Source organism: Pithys albifrons, chromosome 28, assembly GCF_047495875.1.
Source record: "Pithys albifrons albifrons isolate INPA30051 chromosome 28, PitAlb_v1, whole genome shotgun sequence".
Lineage (NCBI taxonomy): Eukaryota > Metazoa > Chordata > Aves > Passeriformes > Thamnophilidae > Pithys > Pithys albifrons.
In genome coordinates, this window is record NC_092485.1 from 398,217 (window position 1) to 413,301 (window position 15,085).

A 15,085-nucleotide genomic window follows, 5' to 3' on the forward strand; every position below is an offset into this window, starting at 1 on the left:
TGAGTTGGGCCTGACTGCCCATGACCAACAAAATTGCCCTTCCAAAGGCCTGCAGCCCTCATTTGGTCATGAAAATAATCAACTCTGGCCGTTATGTCCAATACCATCAGTGCTTCCTTGCGGAGATAACACCCCCTTCTCGTGCTGAATAGAGTTGTTCTGTTGTGAGAGGTTTTGGTGAGTTGCTGATTGGATCATTCCTCCACCTCTTTAGCTCACCAGGTGCTCCCAGATGTGTCCCGTCTCCTGTCGTTCCAGTCTGGGAACACCACCAGCTACAGCGAGATCATGACATCAGCCTGTTACACTCTGAGGAACCTCATCATGTCCAACCCCCACTTGGGAAAGTCCTACTTGACAAGCAACATGCTCAATAATGTAGTGAGCCTGTGCAGAAACGGGTGAGTTTGGGGCAGGAAAGGGGCATGTGCAGACACTTCTGAGTTCACACAGTCTGTGCCGAGGCAGGTCAGTCCCAGAGCCTTCCCAACACCCTCCAGAGCCACAGGAAAGCATCATTCTTGCCCAGGGCTTGTAAAACGAGACAGATATACCCAGGGTGTTGGTGGACAGGAATCCTCAGTGCCAGTTTCTTGGAACCAGGCAGGAGCCATCCAGGGAGGGATCTGTAGAGGGGCCTTGGGAAATTTTCTGGTTAAATTTTAGGAAACTCTAAAAAGAGCTGAAGAAATAAAAATAGCACTATTCAAAAATAGTACTTATAGAACTTAAAGAGAAGAGGGAGAGTGACTTTCTACACAAGCAGGTAGTGACAGGACAAAGGGGAGTGGCTTCAAACTGACAGAGGAGAGGTTTATACTGGATATTGGGAAGAAATTCTTCCCTGTTGTCAGGCTTAGCCCAACCGCCCCTGCCAAGCCAGAACTGCCCTCCTCCCTCCCTCCCTCCCTCCCTCCCAAAGTCTTCCCAGCAAAGGGGGAAAAAAAAACCTGAAAAGAGAAGCAAGAACCTCAAAGGAAACCGAACTGAATTAGAACAGAAATTATATTTTCTAACATCTACAACCACATGTGCCATTTGTACATACCATTTGGGCCCCCCCAGGGGAAAAGGGAAGAGGGAGCAGGTAACAAGGAACAAGGAGGGACAAAAACAAAAAAAACCAAACACAAAACAGACAAACACAGTCAAAAAATTGAGAAAGGAGGGAAAGTGGCCGAGATAGTCTCAGTGCTACACCACGAGTCACGAGGAAACCAACTGAAACAAGGGACCCTCTGGTTCCTCCTGCTCCTCCAAGCTTTGCCAGAAGCAGGAAGACTAAACAACTTCCTATCTCCCCTCCTCCTCTGTTACGTGGAAAACACGTGTGGAATACTCATGTAATGTCCACTTAGCTAATTCCACCTGGTTACTGAGGAAGCCAAGGATCAATCCCATCACACCTGGGACAGGGATGAGCCCTGGCACAGGTTGCCCAGAGAAGCTGTGGCTCCCCATCCCTGGAAGTGTCCCAGGCCAGGTTGGATGGGGCTTGGAGCAACTTGGGCTGGTGGGAGGTGTCCCTGCCCATGGCAGGGGGTGGGACTGGACGAGCTTTAAGGTCCCTTCCAACCCAAACCATTCCATGATTCTCCGATTTATGGAAATTCCATCCCTCAGGACAGGGGATGTCAGTGATTTCTGAGCTTCCTGCTCGTGGCCTCCTGCAACCCTTATCATGAAGGTCAGGTCTGAACTCCAACACCACAGGTTCACAAGGACTGTGCTTAGTATTTTTGCTCAGATGTGCTCATGTTTCCTCTGAGACATCCCCCTCAGGGTGCACCTGGGAGGGTACATAAACCTGAGTTTTTAAAGTACCTTCCCTGCTCTACTCACACATTTTACAACAACTGAGCAATCTCAACGTGTATTGCCACTTTCTGGTTTAGGGCTGGGGCTGGATTGTGGTGGTAACTGTGCTGTTTGTTGTCCACACTCCCTATAACCCTGTGCTCAGGTTTGCTGAGCCTTTCCAAGCTCTGTGTTCCCTTCTGGGCAAACTGGTGTTGAACTGGCATTATCTTTGACCACGTATTCTCCTCCCTAGACTTTCATCTCTCCTCCCTTCTGCCTTTGTTTGAAAATACCTTCTCCAGGTGACCTATTGTTTTCTGCTCTGAAAAGACATTTGCATGCCTTCATCATCCTCTGATAAACCACTTCCAACCCACCACTTCTTTCCTGGCAGCAGGAGCCTCTCAGCCACCAGACGTGGTCTCCTTGTTTGGTTTGGGCCTGGGCCAAGGAGCATCAGTCTTTTATGGGCTTCCACTCTCCAACAAGCCCAATTAATGTGCAACCCCGCCCTCTTCTAAGTCTTCTGTGTCTTAATGGTGTTTAGTTCTGCCTAAAGTCCCGCTTTGGAGCCCTCAGACAAGTTGTCAGCTAATTTACCAGTTCAGCACAACGTTGCACAACTGGGCTTGGGCTCATCTAATTGTCCTGCCTGTGAACAGCTTTGCTGGCAGTGACTCACTGAACTGTGAGGAGTTACCAAACCCTGGAGATGTCTTCTGCATGGCCCTGCTCTCTGTACCCCACATTCCTCCTGAGGAACTCCCCAGTTCTTTCAGTATCCAAAACCTGAGTTGGTCCTTTTCCTCCATGACTCATTTTTTCTGCCCTCAAAGATTTTTATGCTGTTCAATTCTTAGGAAAAAAAAAGAACAATAATCTGACATATTCAAACCATTTTATATGAGATTGTTGCCACAGAGCAGATGGAGAGAGCCCTTTGTTCAGACTTTCCCACTGTCTTGTGTGAAGATAAACAAGAGAAACTGAGGTGGGATTTGTCCAGTCCTGTATCAGAAAGAGCCTCACCCTCTCCCTAATGGCAATAAGTAGATTTAACACCTCTGTTGGGGCTGGGAGAAGAGCCCAGACTCCCCAGGTGGAAAGTCCCACATCATCATCATCCTCCTCCTTCTTCCCAGCCCCACAGCCAGCAGAGAACAGAGAATAACAGAGGAGATCCCAGTGGTGACCAAACCAAGGACAAGGACAAGCTGCACCGTGTTGTTATTTTGCACAGTTTTCCCTGCCTCAGTTTTTCTGGGAACACCTTTTCCTGCCCCTTCACCTGGGGGTTGGTGGGTCCCTCCCTGCCACTTGTTTCTTGTGCCACCCAACAAACCCTTCCCTGTACTTCTGGCCTGGTCTCTCATGGCATTTCAAGCTGTAAAACATGAGTTTAACTTGCTCAAACCATTTTATATTCACATTTTAGAAAGAGATTCCACGTCACAAACAAGGAAACTGCGGATCTTTTCCCTTCCCACCATCTCCTCTCTTGCCACATTTCCTTCTCCTCGTGTTTGTTGTAGCTGAATTCTGAGTGAAAGGCATGAATGGCTCAGCAGTTTATTGGATAGATGTGGTTTCTTCTCCTTCCTGAGCGACCCACTTAAGGAGTTGTCTCTGTATCCTGCAGTTGCTCCATCTGTGGCCTGGGGTTCCTTGTGTTGATGGTGCTCATTCCCTCTTTCTTATCTTTAACTCAAGTTGCCCATATACTGAATACTTCCTTCTTTTTGTTGTTTTTATTTCCAAAACCCAAACTACTCTACCTGGTTTATTGTGATGTCTGATTTCCTTTTCTCCTTTCTTCTCCAACTGTCTGAAAAGGATTTTTCTGCTCATTATCAAGCAAATTTATGTCACTGGTGAAATTACAACTTTTTTCTCCTGGCTGCACTCAAAGCTTTTTTTCTAAAATGTGTCCCTGGAGTTTTGAGCATCAGATTTGCACTTCACCTCACAATCCCTTTCTTGTGTGGCCTTATTTCTATTTCTCTTTATTCCTTCATTTTCCACTCCTTTTCTATTGCAAAATTTTATTTCAGATTTTAATTCCACCTCAGCATTTTACCAAAATTAATCTTTCAAGACACTTAGACCTTCCCTTTATTCTTTCCTGTGGAAGGGAATTCTCACCCACTCATCTCCTCCTTCCCATTTCCTCCAAAGTCTGCAGCTTGATATCAGTTTTATAAACAGAAATCCTTCTTCCAGGAATTCCTTGGCATGATCTGTGACATGCATGAGTTCTTTATAATTTTGCCCCTTGAGGAAAATGATTTCCCCCCATTCCTTGAGATTTATGTACAAAATTCTTGTGCTTTTTGTTCCCTTTATGTTCCTCTCCAATCCCCACTATCTCCTCCTGGTGAAGTTCTTGTTTGTGCTTTGTTTTTTTGATGACTCCTCCAGCTGCCACCAGAAAACTTGTTCCTTTTTGTCTTTTCACAGTTTTTTATGAATAATTCTATTTGTAAAAAAACCCCAATTTATCCCTAAAATCAACAGTGATTTTCAGGCAACTTCCCATTCAGAATTTTTTCCCCCAGCTCAGCCATCCTTGACATTCTGCTCCATGTTTCCCACTGCTCCAGTCACACTATTCCAGCATTTTTGGTCAGGATCCATTATTTCCCCACCAAATTGTCATCTCAGCTCCAGCAGCTCTGGCTTAATCTCTTTACACCTGAACTCTGTGGAACAGAGTTTGCTTCAGTCCTTCCAATGAACTGCTCAGAAATCCTTCTGTAAATGGCTCAGGCACCAGGGGGTGCCAGTTTTGGTTTGGAAACTAAAGACCTTTTCAGAGGTGCTCTGGAGACATAATGGTGCAAAGGACATATTTAGCATCATTGGAAGGGGATTATTTAAAAAAATAAAAGAAAATTGCTCTGCTTTAGAAAGAGAGAAACTCCATGAAACAACATACCCTTGAAAGAGAATATCCAGGGCATGCACTGACCATCCAATCAGAGACACCCTTGGGTTTACTGGGTTAATTCAGCCCAAAAAGTATTTTAAAATACAGTCATTCTGGTGACACAGCATAGGATGGTCATAACCAGAGAAGAAACGTTCCAAGAAAACCTGATTTTTCTGTCCCAAAGCACAGCTTTGGGTTTCTGGTTGTGCCCACCACGAGCTGCACAACCCCCCTGAACTTTCTGACCAAGTTCCTTGGTCAGATCCTTTCTTTGGTAACAACTACTGTGCATGTCAGAGGAGTGCCCCAAATTTCCTGGCTGTGGTGACATCCCTACCCTCTCACATTCCAAGGGTGCTGCCTGAGGTCCCTCCTGACCCCAGTCTTGTAGCCTGGTGAGGACTGTTTGAGGACAGCCTGTTTGGAGCAGCTCTGTCCCAGTGGGAGGGCCTTGAGCCTGGCTTTGCACCTCTCCATCCCCCTGCCTGAGACACTGAACACAGAGCAGGATGAGGCCCAGGAGATGAGGAGCAGCGATAGGAGCCAGCAGGGAGCTTTGGATCTGGGCTGTCCTCTGAAATGTTCCAAAATCATGAAAGGCCCTGCTATGACTCACGGTTTCGGAGTTGTTATGTGAGGGAGTATCTGTTAACTCGTGCTGAGTAAGGACTTTTGGTTGCAGACGTTGTTGTTGCAAACGCTCCCATGCCTTGGTCCTCCCCAGGCACACAGAGCCCTCTCTCTGCTCTGCTGCCCTCCCAGGAGATCAACCCACGCTGCCCCTGCAGAAGGCTTGGCACCACTGCCCTTCTCTTTCACTCTCAAACTCCACACTCCACAAACACTCCTCCAGCTCAGTTTAATGCTCATTTTCCCACTCAGATCCTCCCCTCTCTTTCATTCATCCTGTTGTGGTCCCAGAGGTCATTAGGACATGATATTGCTGAGAGAGGGATTTTGGATAGTCCTCAGCTGTGTCTGGCCAGGCTTCAGCTGCAATGGCCTGACAGCAGTGCCTGGGGGTCCCTGCCAGCAGTGCCTGGGGGTCCCTGTCAGCAGTGCCTGGGGGTCCCTGCCAGCAGTGCCTGGGGAGCTGTGCCAGCAGTGCCTGGGGGTCTCTGCCAGCAGTGCCTGGGGGTCCCTGCCAGCAGTGCCTGGGGGGCTGTGCCAGCAGTGCCTGGGGGTCCGTGCCAGCAGTGCCTGGGGGTCCCTGCCAGCAGTGCCTGGGGGTCAGTGCCAACAGTGCCTGGGGGTCTCTGCCATCAGTGCCTGGGGGTCAGTGCCAGCAGTGCCTGGGGGTCCGTGCCAGCAGTGCCTGGGGGTCTCTGCCAGCAGTGCCTGGGGGTCCCTGTCAGCAGTGCCTGGGGGTCAGTGCCAGCAGTGCCTGGGGGTCTCTGCCAGCAGTGCCTGGGGGTCAGTGCCAGCAGTGCCTGGGAGTCTCTGCCAGCAGTGCCTGGGGGTCTCTGTCAGCAGTGCCTGGGGGTCAGTGCCAGCAGTGCCTGGGGGTCCCTGCCAGCAGTGCCTGGGGGTCCCTGACAGCAGTGCCTGGGGGTCTCTGCCAGCAGTGCCTGGGGGTCAGTGCCAGCAGTGCCTGGGGGTCAGTACCAGCAGTACCTGGGGGTCTCTGCCAGCAGTGCCTGGGGGTCAGTGCCAGCAGTGCCTGGGGGTCAGTACCAGCAGTACCTGGGGGTCTCTGCCAGCAGTACCTGGGGGTCAGTGCCAGCAGTGCCTGGGGCTGTGCCAGCAGTGCCTGGGGCTGTGCCAGCAGTGGCTGGGGGTCTGTGCCAGCAGTGCCTGGGAGTCTCTGCCAGCAGTGCCTGGGGCTGTGCCAGCAGTGCCTGGGGCTGTGCCAGCAGTGCCTGGGGGGCTGTGCCAGCAGTGCCTGGGGCTGTGCCAGCAGTGCCTGGGGGTCCCTGCCAGCAGTGCCTGGGGGTCCCTGCCAGCAGTGCCTGGGGGTCTCTGCCAGCAGTGCCTGGGGGTCCCTGCCAGCAGTACCTGGGGCTGTGCCAGCAGTGCCTGGGGGTCTCTGCCAGCAGTGCCTGGGGGTCAGTGCCAGCAGTGCCTGGGGGTCTCTGCCAGCAGTGCCTGGGGGTCAGTGCCAGCAGTGCCTGGGGGTCCCTGCCATCAGTGCCTGGGGGGCTGTGCCAGCAGTGCCTGGGGCTGTGCCAGCAGTGCCTGGGGGTCTCTGCCAGCAGTGCCTGGGGGTCAGTGCCAGCAGTGCCTGGGGGTCTCTGCCAGCAGTGCCTGGGGGTCAGTGCCAGCAGTGCCTGGGGGTCTCTGCCAGCAGTGCCTGGGGGTCAGTGCCAGCAGTGCCTGGGGCTGTGCCAGCAGTGCCTGGGGGTCTCTGCCAGCAGTGCCTGGGGGTCTCTGCCAGCAGTACCTGGGGGTCAGTGCCATCAGTGCCTGGGGGTCAGTGCCAGCAGTGCCTGGGGGTCTCTACCAGCAGTGCCTGGGGGTCAGTGCCAGCAGTGCCTGGGGGTCAGTGCCAGCAGTGCCTGGGGGTCTCTGCCAGCAGTGCCTGGGGCTGTGCCAGCAGTGCCTGGGGGGCTGTGCCAGCAGTGCCTGGGGGTCAGTGCCAGCAGTGCCTGGGGCTGTGCCAGCAGTGCCTGGGGGTCTCTGGCCCCTGCCCTGCCATCATTCACTGGCTTTGCTTTCCCCTTCCCAGCTCCTGTCCAAAGGCAGCCGAGGCCGCTCGTCTCCTCCTGACAGACCTGTGGTCCAACAGGGAGCTCCAGAGTGTGCTCAAGCAGGTAAGAGCCCTTCTGCTTGAGGGGACAGCACAACCCTGGTCTTGGCTCACTTGTTGGAGCTGGTGGGTTTGCAGAGGCCATCAGTCCTCAGGGGCTGTGGGGAGGACCACGATGCTCCCAGCACTTTGGCACCCACCTGAGATCTGAGGAGGCAGCTGATTTTAGGGGCTAAGAGAGGGTGGTGTGCCTGTGTTCTGCACCCTCCTCCCTGGGGCTGCTGCTGGTTTAGGTGGGCTCTGCCACCTCGCTATGGGCTGGGGCAGCCCTGGCCATTTTGCACTAGTTGAGGAGATTCCTTCATTGCAGCCCATCATGTGGGGTGTCCCAGCAGATCCCTGACAAGGTTCCTTCTCTCTTTCCCTCCATTTTCTCCTGTGTCCATAACCCTACCCTGTGGTCACATCACCCCTGCACTCAGGGTGAGCTTTTAAACCAAGACAATCCTTCAGGATTTGTTTTGCTTCCTGCAAGAGAAGCTGTGAAAGTGCAGAGTGAGACAGGCACTGAGCCAGCTCCTAATTCCCAGCTCCAAACCCTCAGCTTCCAGCTCCCAGCTACCAATTCCCAGCTACCATTTCCCAGTTCCCAGCCCTCAGCTCCCATGTCCAAATCCTCAGCTCCCAGTTCCCAGCCCCCAGCTCTCAGCTCCCAGTTCCCAGCTCCCAGCTCCCAGTTCCCAGCCCTCAGCTCCCAGTTCCCAGTTCCCAGCTCTCAGCTCCCAGCTCCCAGTTCCCAGCTCCCAGTTCCCAGCCCTCAGCTCTCAGTTCCCAGCTCTCAGCTCTCAGCTCCCAGTTCCCAGCTCCCAGTTCCCAGCTCCCAGCTCCCAGTTCCCAGCCCTCAGCTCTCAGCTCTCAGCTCTCAGCTCCCAGTTCCCAGTTCCCAGCCCTCAGCTCCCAGTTCCCAGCCCTCAGCTCCCAGTTCCCAGCTCTCAGCTCCCAGTTCCCAGCCCTCAGCTCTCAGTTCCCAGCTCTCAGCTCCCAGTTCCCAGCCCTCAGCTCCCAGTTCCCAGCTCTCAGCTCCCAGTTCCCAGCCCTCAGCTCCCAGTTCCCAGCTCTCAGCTCCCAGTTCCCAGCCCTCAGCTCTCAGTTCCCAGCTCTCAGCTCCCAGTTCCCAGCTCCCAGCTCCCAGTTCCCAGCTCTCAGCTCCCAGTTCTCAGCTCTCAGCTCCCAGTTCCCAGCCCTCAGCTCCCAGTTCCCAGCTCCCAGCTCTCAGCTCTCAGTTCCCAGCTCTCAGCTCCCAGTTCCCAGCTCCCAGCTCCCAGCTCCCAGTTCCCAGCTCTCTGCTCCCAGTTCCCAGCTCTCAGCTCCCAGTTCCCAGTTCCCAGCCCTCAGCTCTCAGCTCTCAGCTCCCAGCTCCCAGTTCCCAGCCCTCAGCTCCCAGTTCCCAGTTCCCAGCTCTCAGCTCCCAGTTCCCAGTTCCCAGCTCTCAGCTCTCAGCTCCCAGTTCCCAGCTCCCAGCTCCCAGTTCCCAGTTCCCAGCTCTCAGCTCTCAGCTCCCAGTTCCCAGCTCTCAGCTCCCAGTTCCCAGCTCCCAGTTCCCAGTTCCCAGCTCTCAGCTCTCAGTTCCCAGCTCTCAGCTCCCAGTTCCCAGCTCCCAGCTCCCAGTTCCCAGCTCTCAGCTCCCAGTTCCCAGCTCCCAGCTCCCAGTTCCCAGTTCCCAGCTCTCAGCTCTCAGCTCCCAGTTTCCAGCTCCCAGCTCCCAGTTCCCAGCTCCCAGCTCCCAGTTCCCAGCCCTCAGCTCTCAGTTCCCAGCTCTCAGCTCCCAGTTCCCAGCTCTCAGCTCCCAGTTCCCAGCCCTCAGCTCTCAGCTCCCAGCTCTCAGCCCTCAGCTCCCAGTTCCCAGCCCTCAGCTCCCAGTTCCCAGCCCTCAGCTCCCAGTTCCCAGCTCTCAGTTCCCAGCTCTCAGCTCCCAGTTCCCAGTTCCCAGCTCCCAGTTCCCAGCTCCCAGCTCCCAGTTCCCAGCCCTCAGCTCCTAGTTCCCAGCTCCCAGCTCCCAGTTCCCAGCCCTCAGCTCTCAGTTCCCAGCTCTCAGCTCCCAGTTCCCAGTTCCCAGCTCCCAGCTCCCAGTTCCCAGCTCTCAGCTCCCAGTTCCCAGTTCCCAGCTCCCAGCTCCCAGTTCCCAGCTCTCAGCTCCCAGTTCCCAGTTCCCAGCTCCCAGCTCCCAGTTCCCAGCTCTCAGCTCCCAGTTCCCAGTTCCCAGCTCCCAGCTCCCAGTTCCCAGCTCCCAGCTCCCAGTTCCCAGCTCCCAGCTCCCAGTTCCCAGCCCTCAGCTCCCAGTTCCCAGCTTCCACCTCCCAGCTTCCCCCTCCCAGCTCTCACCTCCCAGCTTCCCGTGGCTTTCTTTGAACATCCTGGATTTTCCCAACTCAGGAGCATCTGCAGAGAGCAAAAGGCCAAATTAAAGAGGGAGTGCTGTCCCCAGAGGAGAGTTCCTGGGGGCAGGAGGGCAGGGAGCACCCAAATATGAATCTCATATTAACAGTTAGGGACTTTCTGCACAGGGGCTGGTGCAGCCTTGCACCAGGCTCTGCCAACTGTCCCAACTCCTTGTGATGTGGCTGAGTCACTCTGGTGTTCACACAGATGTCCACCAAGACATCAGAGGAGAAGGATGGCAGTGTGCAAGGGGCCATGCATCCTGCATGTGCTTGTGCTGCTTGTTCAGGATGAGGAACAAAGAAAATCATCCTCAGTGAGTGATTAAATAAAGGTTTCCTCCAACAAAGCCTGGAGAAGTCCAGCTCTTGGTCAATGAAAAGCAATGCAAGGAAGAGCAGCTGGGTCTAGTGGAAGGTGTCCCTGCCCATGGCAAGGGGTGCAATGAGATGGTCTTTAAGGTCCCTTCCAACCCAAACTGCTCTGTGATGTCCATCAGTAAAGGTGACATGCCAGGAGGACACAGAGGGCTGACAGAGAGACTAGTTGAGAAGGAAGCACACCCTTAAGGGCAGGCCAGGGGCTGAAGTTGGGTAACTTCAGTGCCAACTGTTATGCACTCACTACACTTCTTATGTTCCTGCTTTTTCAGCAAGGGTTTGACAAGAACATGATGGGATCTTTAGCTGGAACGACCTTCAGGACTCTCTCCTCCAGATTTTAGGAGCTCTCCATGCACTGCAGGTAAGAATGGAGCCCTCATGGGGGGATTTGAGCATAGGAGTCCTCTGAGCTCTTTGCTCTCTTTAGTCACCCCTGAAGTGTGTTTGGGGGATTTTCATCCCAAACCTTCTCAGCCCAGTTTGCAAAGCTCTTGTGTGCTGGAAGGTCAGGAGCTGTGCTGTCCCCACCCTCAGGGGAGGTGCTCCCCAGCTGTGCATTTCAGAGATGCCCAGCACAGATGCTGCCCCTGGCTGTGCCTCCCACTTGCTTTGCCAAACAGCAACTGATTGTTGCATTTTTCCAAGTCGCCCCAGGTGAGGCTTCTCACAGGATTCTCCCTGTCAGAGCTCTCATTCCTGAGCTTTGGGGAGAGTTATCTGGATAATGTGCAATTAATTCCAGCCCATGCTGTGGCTTTAGGGACTATTTGAGCCCTTAATCCACCTGCAAGTGCCATGTCAAAATTGGGCATTATGTGCTGTCAGCTGCAAACTCCCAACAGAGAAACACCAGGATAGAGAAATCATGGGCAGAATTTTGGGGGCATCATTATGGCTTCATATTCACTGTGAAATGAGGGTTGAATCCCAGAGGCATTTTTCACTCATAATTCCCACTGAAGGGAAAAGCTTTAAGCACTTTGCAAACACCAGTTGCCTCTTTGATGGTGGGGGAGATTATCCAGGAGTGAATTATTTGCTTCTTTCCCTGACATGCTCCTTGTAAACAAACTCAGCAGAGTCCTGGTGCAAGAGAAAACGGTGCCACAGCCCATTTTTCCCCCTCTGCCCAGGCAGGGATTTCACTTCTTGCTCTGTTGGGACGTAGAGTTGGACTCGACGACCCTTGTGGGTCCCCTCCATTCTGGGATTCTGTTTCCACTGAGACTCTGTGGATCATGGAAGTCCAGGGTGAAAAGTTATGGGCAGCCAAAAATAAAGAAATGGGTGCAGGCCAAGCAAAGAAGGTTAAAAGTTGGGATTTAATGTAATGAAAAGATTTGTTGGACGTTTTAATTCTCCAGGTTTTCGTTTCTTTCTTTGTGGTTTTTTTCCATTTCAGAATTTGGAATTGGTTCATGTCCAGGAAGACAACCCTCCCACGATTACTTAGGAAGTTAAAAGATGTAGAGTGTCTCTGAGTTTAACTCAGCTGTAAAGCAAACTAACCACGTGGATTTCATGTGGATGATACTGATATTTTTAAGCATTTTCTTCTTTTTAGCGGGAGAAGGGACTTTTATACACTTTCTTGATGTCCATAATTATTTTTTTGGCCCAGAGTGTGTCTGTGTGTGCTGGGGGCACACGCCAAGAGCTGCCCTTCCCCAGGCTTAGCCCCTCACCCTCCTCCCCAGACTGTGCAGTTCAACCCCTTGGCAGAGTTTTATTCCCATTCCACCCAGTACATGCACCAAATCCTGCCCTGCTACACCCCTTCCATCACCTGTTTGTATCCACAAATACAAAAGAAAATGTTGAGTTTAAGTTGAGTTCCTCCATTGCACATGAACAGATACACACAGTGATGCTCTTCTTGTCAAGGCTGGTTATTCACAACATTTGGTTTCTGCTCTGCTTAGAATTTTTTTCTCTGGTAGTTATTAGGATTTTCTTTCCTGTCACATGAACTCTTTGTCTCAAGAAGTAAATTGATGTCTGCAAGTTCTCTCTGGGTCTCAGTAACCCTTCTCTGAAGCTGAATGCAAGGGGACAATTGCAACACATCTGCAGAGCAGGGACATTCCTGGGTCCTGATCCACTCTGAGCACCAGAACAACTCAACAGAATGAGTGCACCTGGACAAACTTGGCATTTGAGGAGCTGAGAGGGATGGGCAAAGTGGTTCACTGACAGCCACATGGGAATGAAAAACGAGGGATGTGGCCCCTTTGAATCATGGTCTGGTTTTGTTCATCAGTGTAAGGAAATAACATGCAGAGAAGTGGGGGCACTCGTGTGGCACAAGGTGTGCAAGTGTTTTATTTCTCAGGATCTCTGACTGCATGAACCTCCCTGGGATGCTGAGGCTGTGATAGGGCACTGCTGAGCCTCTTTTAGGGCAACCCAATCCTTATGATCTTCCTCACTCCAGAAGGAAAATATCCTCTGCCTGTCCCTGGAGGGGCCTCAGCTCAGATCCAGGGGGAAAGGAGCAGCTGAGGGTGTGTCTGCTGCCTGTCCCACACCCATGGTCCTTGTGCTGGCTCTTCTTCTTCAAGCAGTGCAGGGGCACAGGACTCTCCTTTTCAAAGATCAGGGGGCTCAGGAGGTGCTTGGGAAGGATGGATAATGAGCCAAGAAGTGGAAAACCAGTCCCATTTTTGGCAAGAGTCAGACCCCTGGACTGGTGGGAAGCAGCACCTCCCTGCTCACACCCACAGGGTGACTTGTGCCGAGGGAAGAACCACCCAAGAGGTTCAGGTCTGCTCTGACACAGCCCCAGAGCTAAGAAAACAAGGTGGCAATTGTTGGTCACCCCTCTAGAGCACAGGGAGCACATGTCCCCAGAGGGAGACCACCTTCCTGCTGGTTTTAATCTTGGACTGCAAAGTGTGGCTTCATCCTGTGCACTTGGATGAGCAGCAGCTCTTTGCCCCCACCCACGTTCTGTCGAGGGCTTTCTGCAGCCAAGTGAGAGAGGAGGGGGAAGCACCTTTGAAGTGGAGAGTTAGAACCAGGAGAACCAGGTAGGACAGTTTCAGGGGTGTTTAAAGAGCAGCACAGCAGTGTGGGCAGGCCCCTGCTGGATGTGTGTTCCCAAATGCACAGTTCCAAATGTTTTCAGCAGAACCCAAGACTTGGGATGTCCAAACCAGTTGCAGCATCCCCTGGATTGTTTCAGTTTGGCTGTAAAAGTGTGTTGGGTGCAATTTCCCATTCAGATTTGTTCCTGTAATTACATGTTCAACAGGAGTCCTGGGAGTTGATGGTTTTCTCTGTAAAACCAATTGGAACAACAGGATCTTGGGGAAATTCTGTCTAATTTAGGTTTTGTTTTCAACCTCTGCTGCTGCTTCCCCTGTGGTGCAGTTACTGAATCACTGTATAAGGCACAAGGAGATGGAGCTACATGATTGTCAGCTCACAATTAAATTTACAGGCACTGGAGATTTCATTAGTAAGTCTTGGACTTCAAGAGACAGATACACATTTATTCACATAAACTTTATTACAAGAAAAAAAATGGTTGCAGTTGTTTTTCCAAAGCCAATAAAATGATAAAAATAAAATCTGTCTCCAGCCTCAGAGATCTTCCAAACATGACTGGGCACAGCCCTGAGCAATCTCACCTGGCTTTGACATTGTCCCTGCCTTGAGCTGGGCACACCAGAGAGGTTCCTTCCAGCAGAATGGGTTCCATGATGCTGGTTTTTACTGCTCTCATACCTCAGGCAGAGCTAACTCGAGACACTGGTTGGCTGCAGGAGCTGCAACTGCTCTGCCACCCCAGGGCTGCTTTGCAGTTTCCTTTCCCAGAACTGTCTCTGATTCCCAGCTCTGTTTTCCTCTCAGCTCTCTGTTGAAAATCTGCACTCCAGACTCCACCCAAGTCACTGAAGCGACTTTGATGCCCAATTGTGAGAAGAGAAAGGGAAATCAGACTTACTGCAGGTGCAGAACCAGCACTTTTGGGAGCTCAGTGAGGTTCCTTCCATCACAAATTAATGCTCTTTCCACCTCCAGTACAATTTTTTTTCATTCCAGAGAGGTTTTGCTTCTTAAAGGCGTGTTTTTAACTGTGGCATCCTCTTTGATGAGCTGATTTCCTGATTCTTGCTCCTTTGAGAGCCAGGGTGGGGCTCTTGGGCACCCCCCCAGTAACAGGGACAGGGGCAGGGCTGTGACACACACTCTGGTTGGAGACAGGGAGGATTTCTGAGGAGGGAAGGACCACAAGCAGCAGCAGAAACAAGAGCTCTTGGGGCCTGATTTGTGCACAGGACACACAGCCATGTAAATAAATACCACTCTTGTTTGTCCTGGGCGTAGCAGAGCTTTTTTTTTTTGGTCTGTTTTCTTAGAAATGCTTTGTTTTGTGTCTGTGCAATCCAACCCACCCCAGCATTTCAGAAGCCTGATGGATGAGTAGAAGGCAGTAGGCAGTTTAATTCCTCTCTGACCAGACACCACTTTGAGACCAATTCAGCCTCAGGTCCAGAGCTATACAGTGTATTCTGTAAGATAGAGGTATGTGAGAATAATGTATCAGAGTTTTGTTTTGGCTGTACTGTATGTATTTGCTTCATTGGAAAAGCTGAAATCAATAAAAATTGCTGGAATTTCTTCAAGCTTCCCTTTGTGAATGGTTTTGTTGCAGTTGTCTCTGCCAGTGGTGGGAAAGGATTAAGCATCTGGTGGGAAGGCTCAGAGCTGCTCTCCAGGAGCAGCTCAGCTGGTTGAAAGGGGGCTGAGCACCAAAGGATTACACACAAAGGCATCTTAACCAGCTTTGGGCAGGCCCAGAGGCACTTGAGAAGCTGAACTGTATTGGTAACCATGATCAGC

General features: G+C 52.1%; 1 protein-coding gene across 1 annotated transcript in view; it reads left to right on the forward strand.

Annotated features, from left to right (window-relative positions):
- Positions 1-14,863, forward strand: part of PKP1 (plakophilin 1) — a 60,874-nt gene extending 46,011 nt beyond the window's left edge. The window contains exons 11-14 of the mRNA XM_071578910.1: positions 215-401; positions 7,395-7,479; positions 10,507-10,598; positions 11,640-14,863. Coding sequence (XP_071435011.1) covers positions 215-401; positions 7,395-7,479; positions 10,507-10,578 — 344 coding nt within the window. The 3' untranslated portion in view covers positions 10,579-10,598; positions 11,640-14,863. The remainder of the gene's footprint in view (positions 1-214; positions 402-7,394; positions 7,480-10,506; positions 10,599-11,639) is intronic.
- The last annotated feature ends 222 nt before the right edge of the window (positions 14,864-15,085 follow it).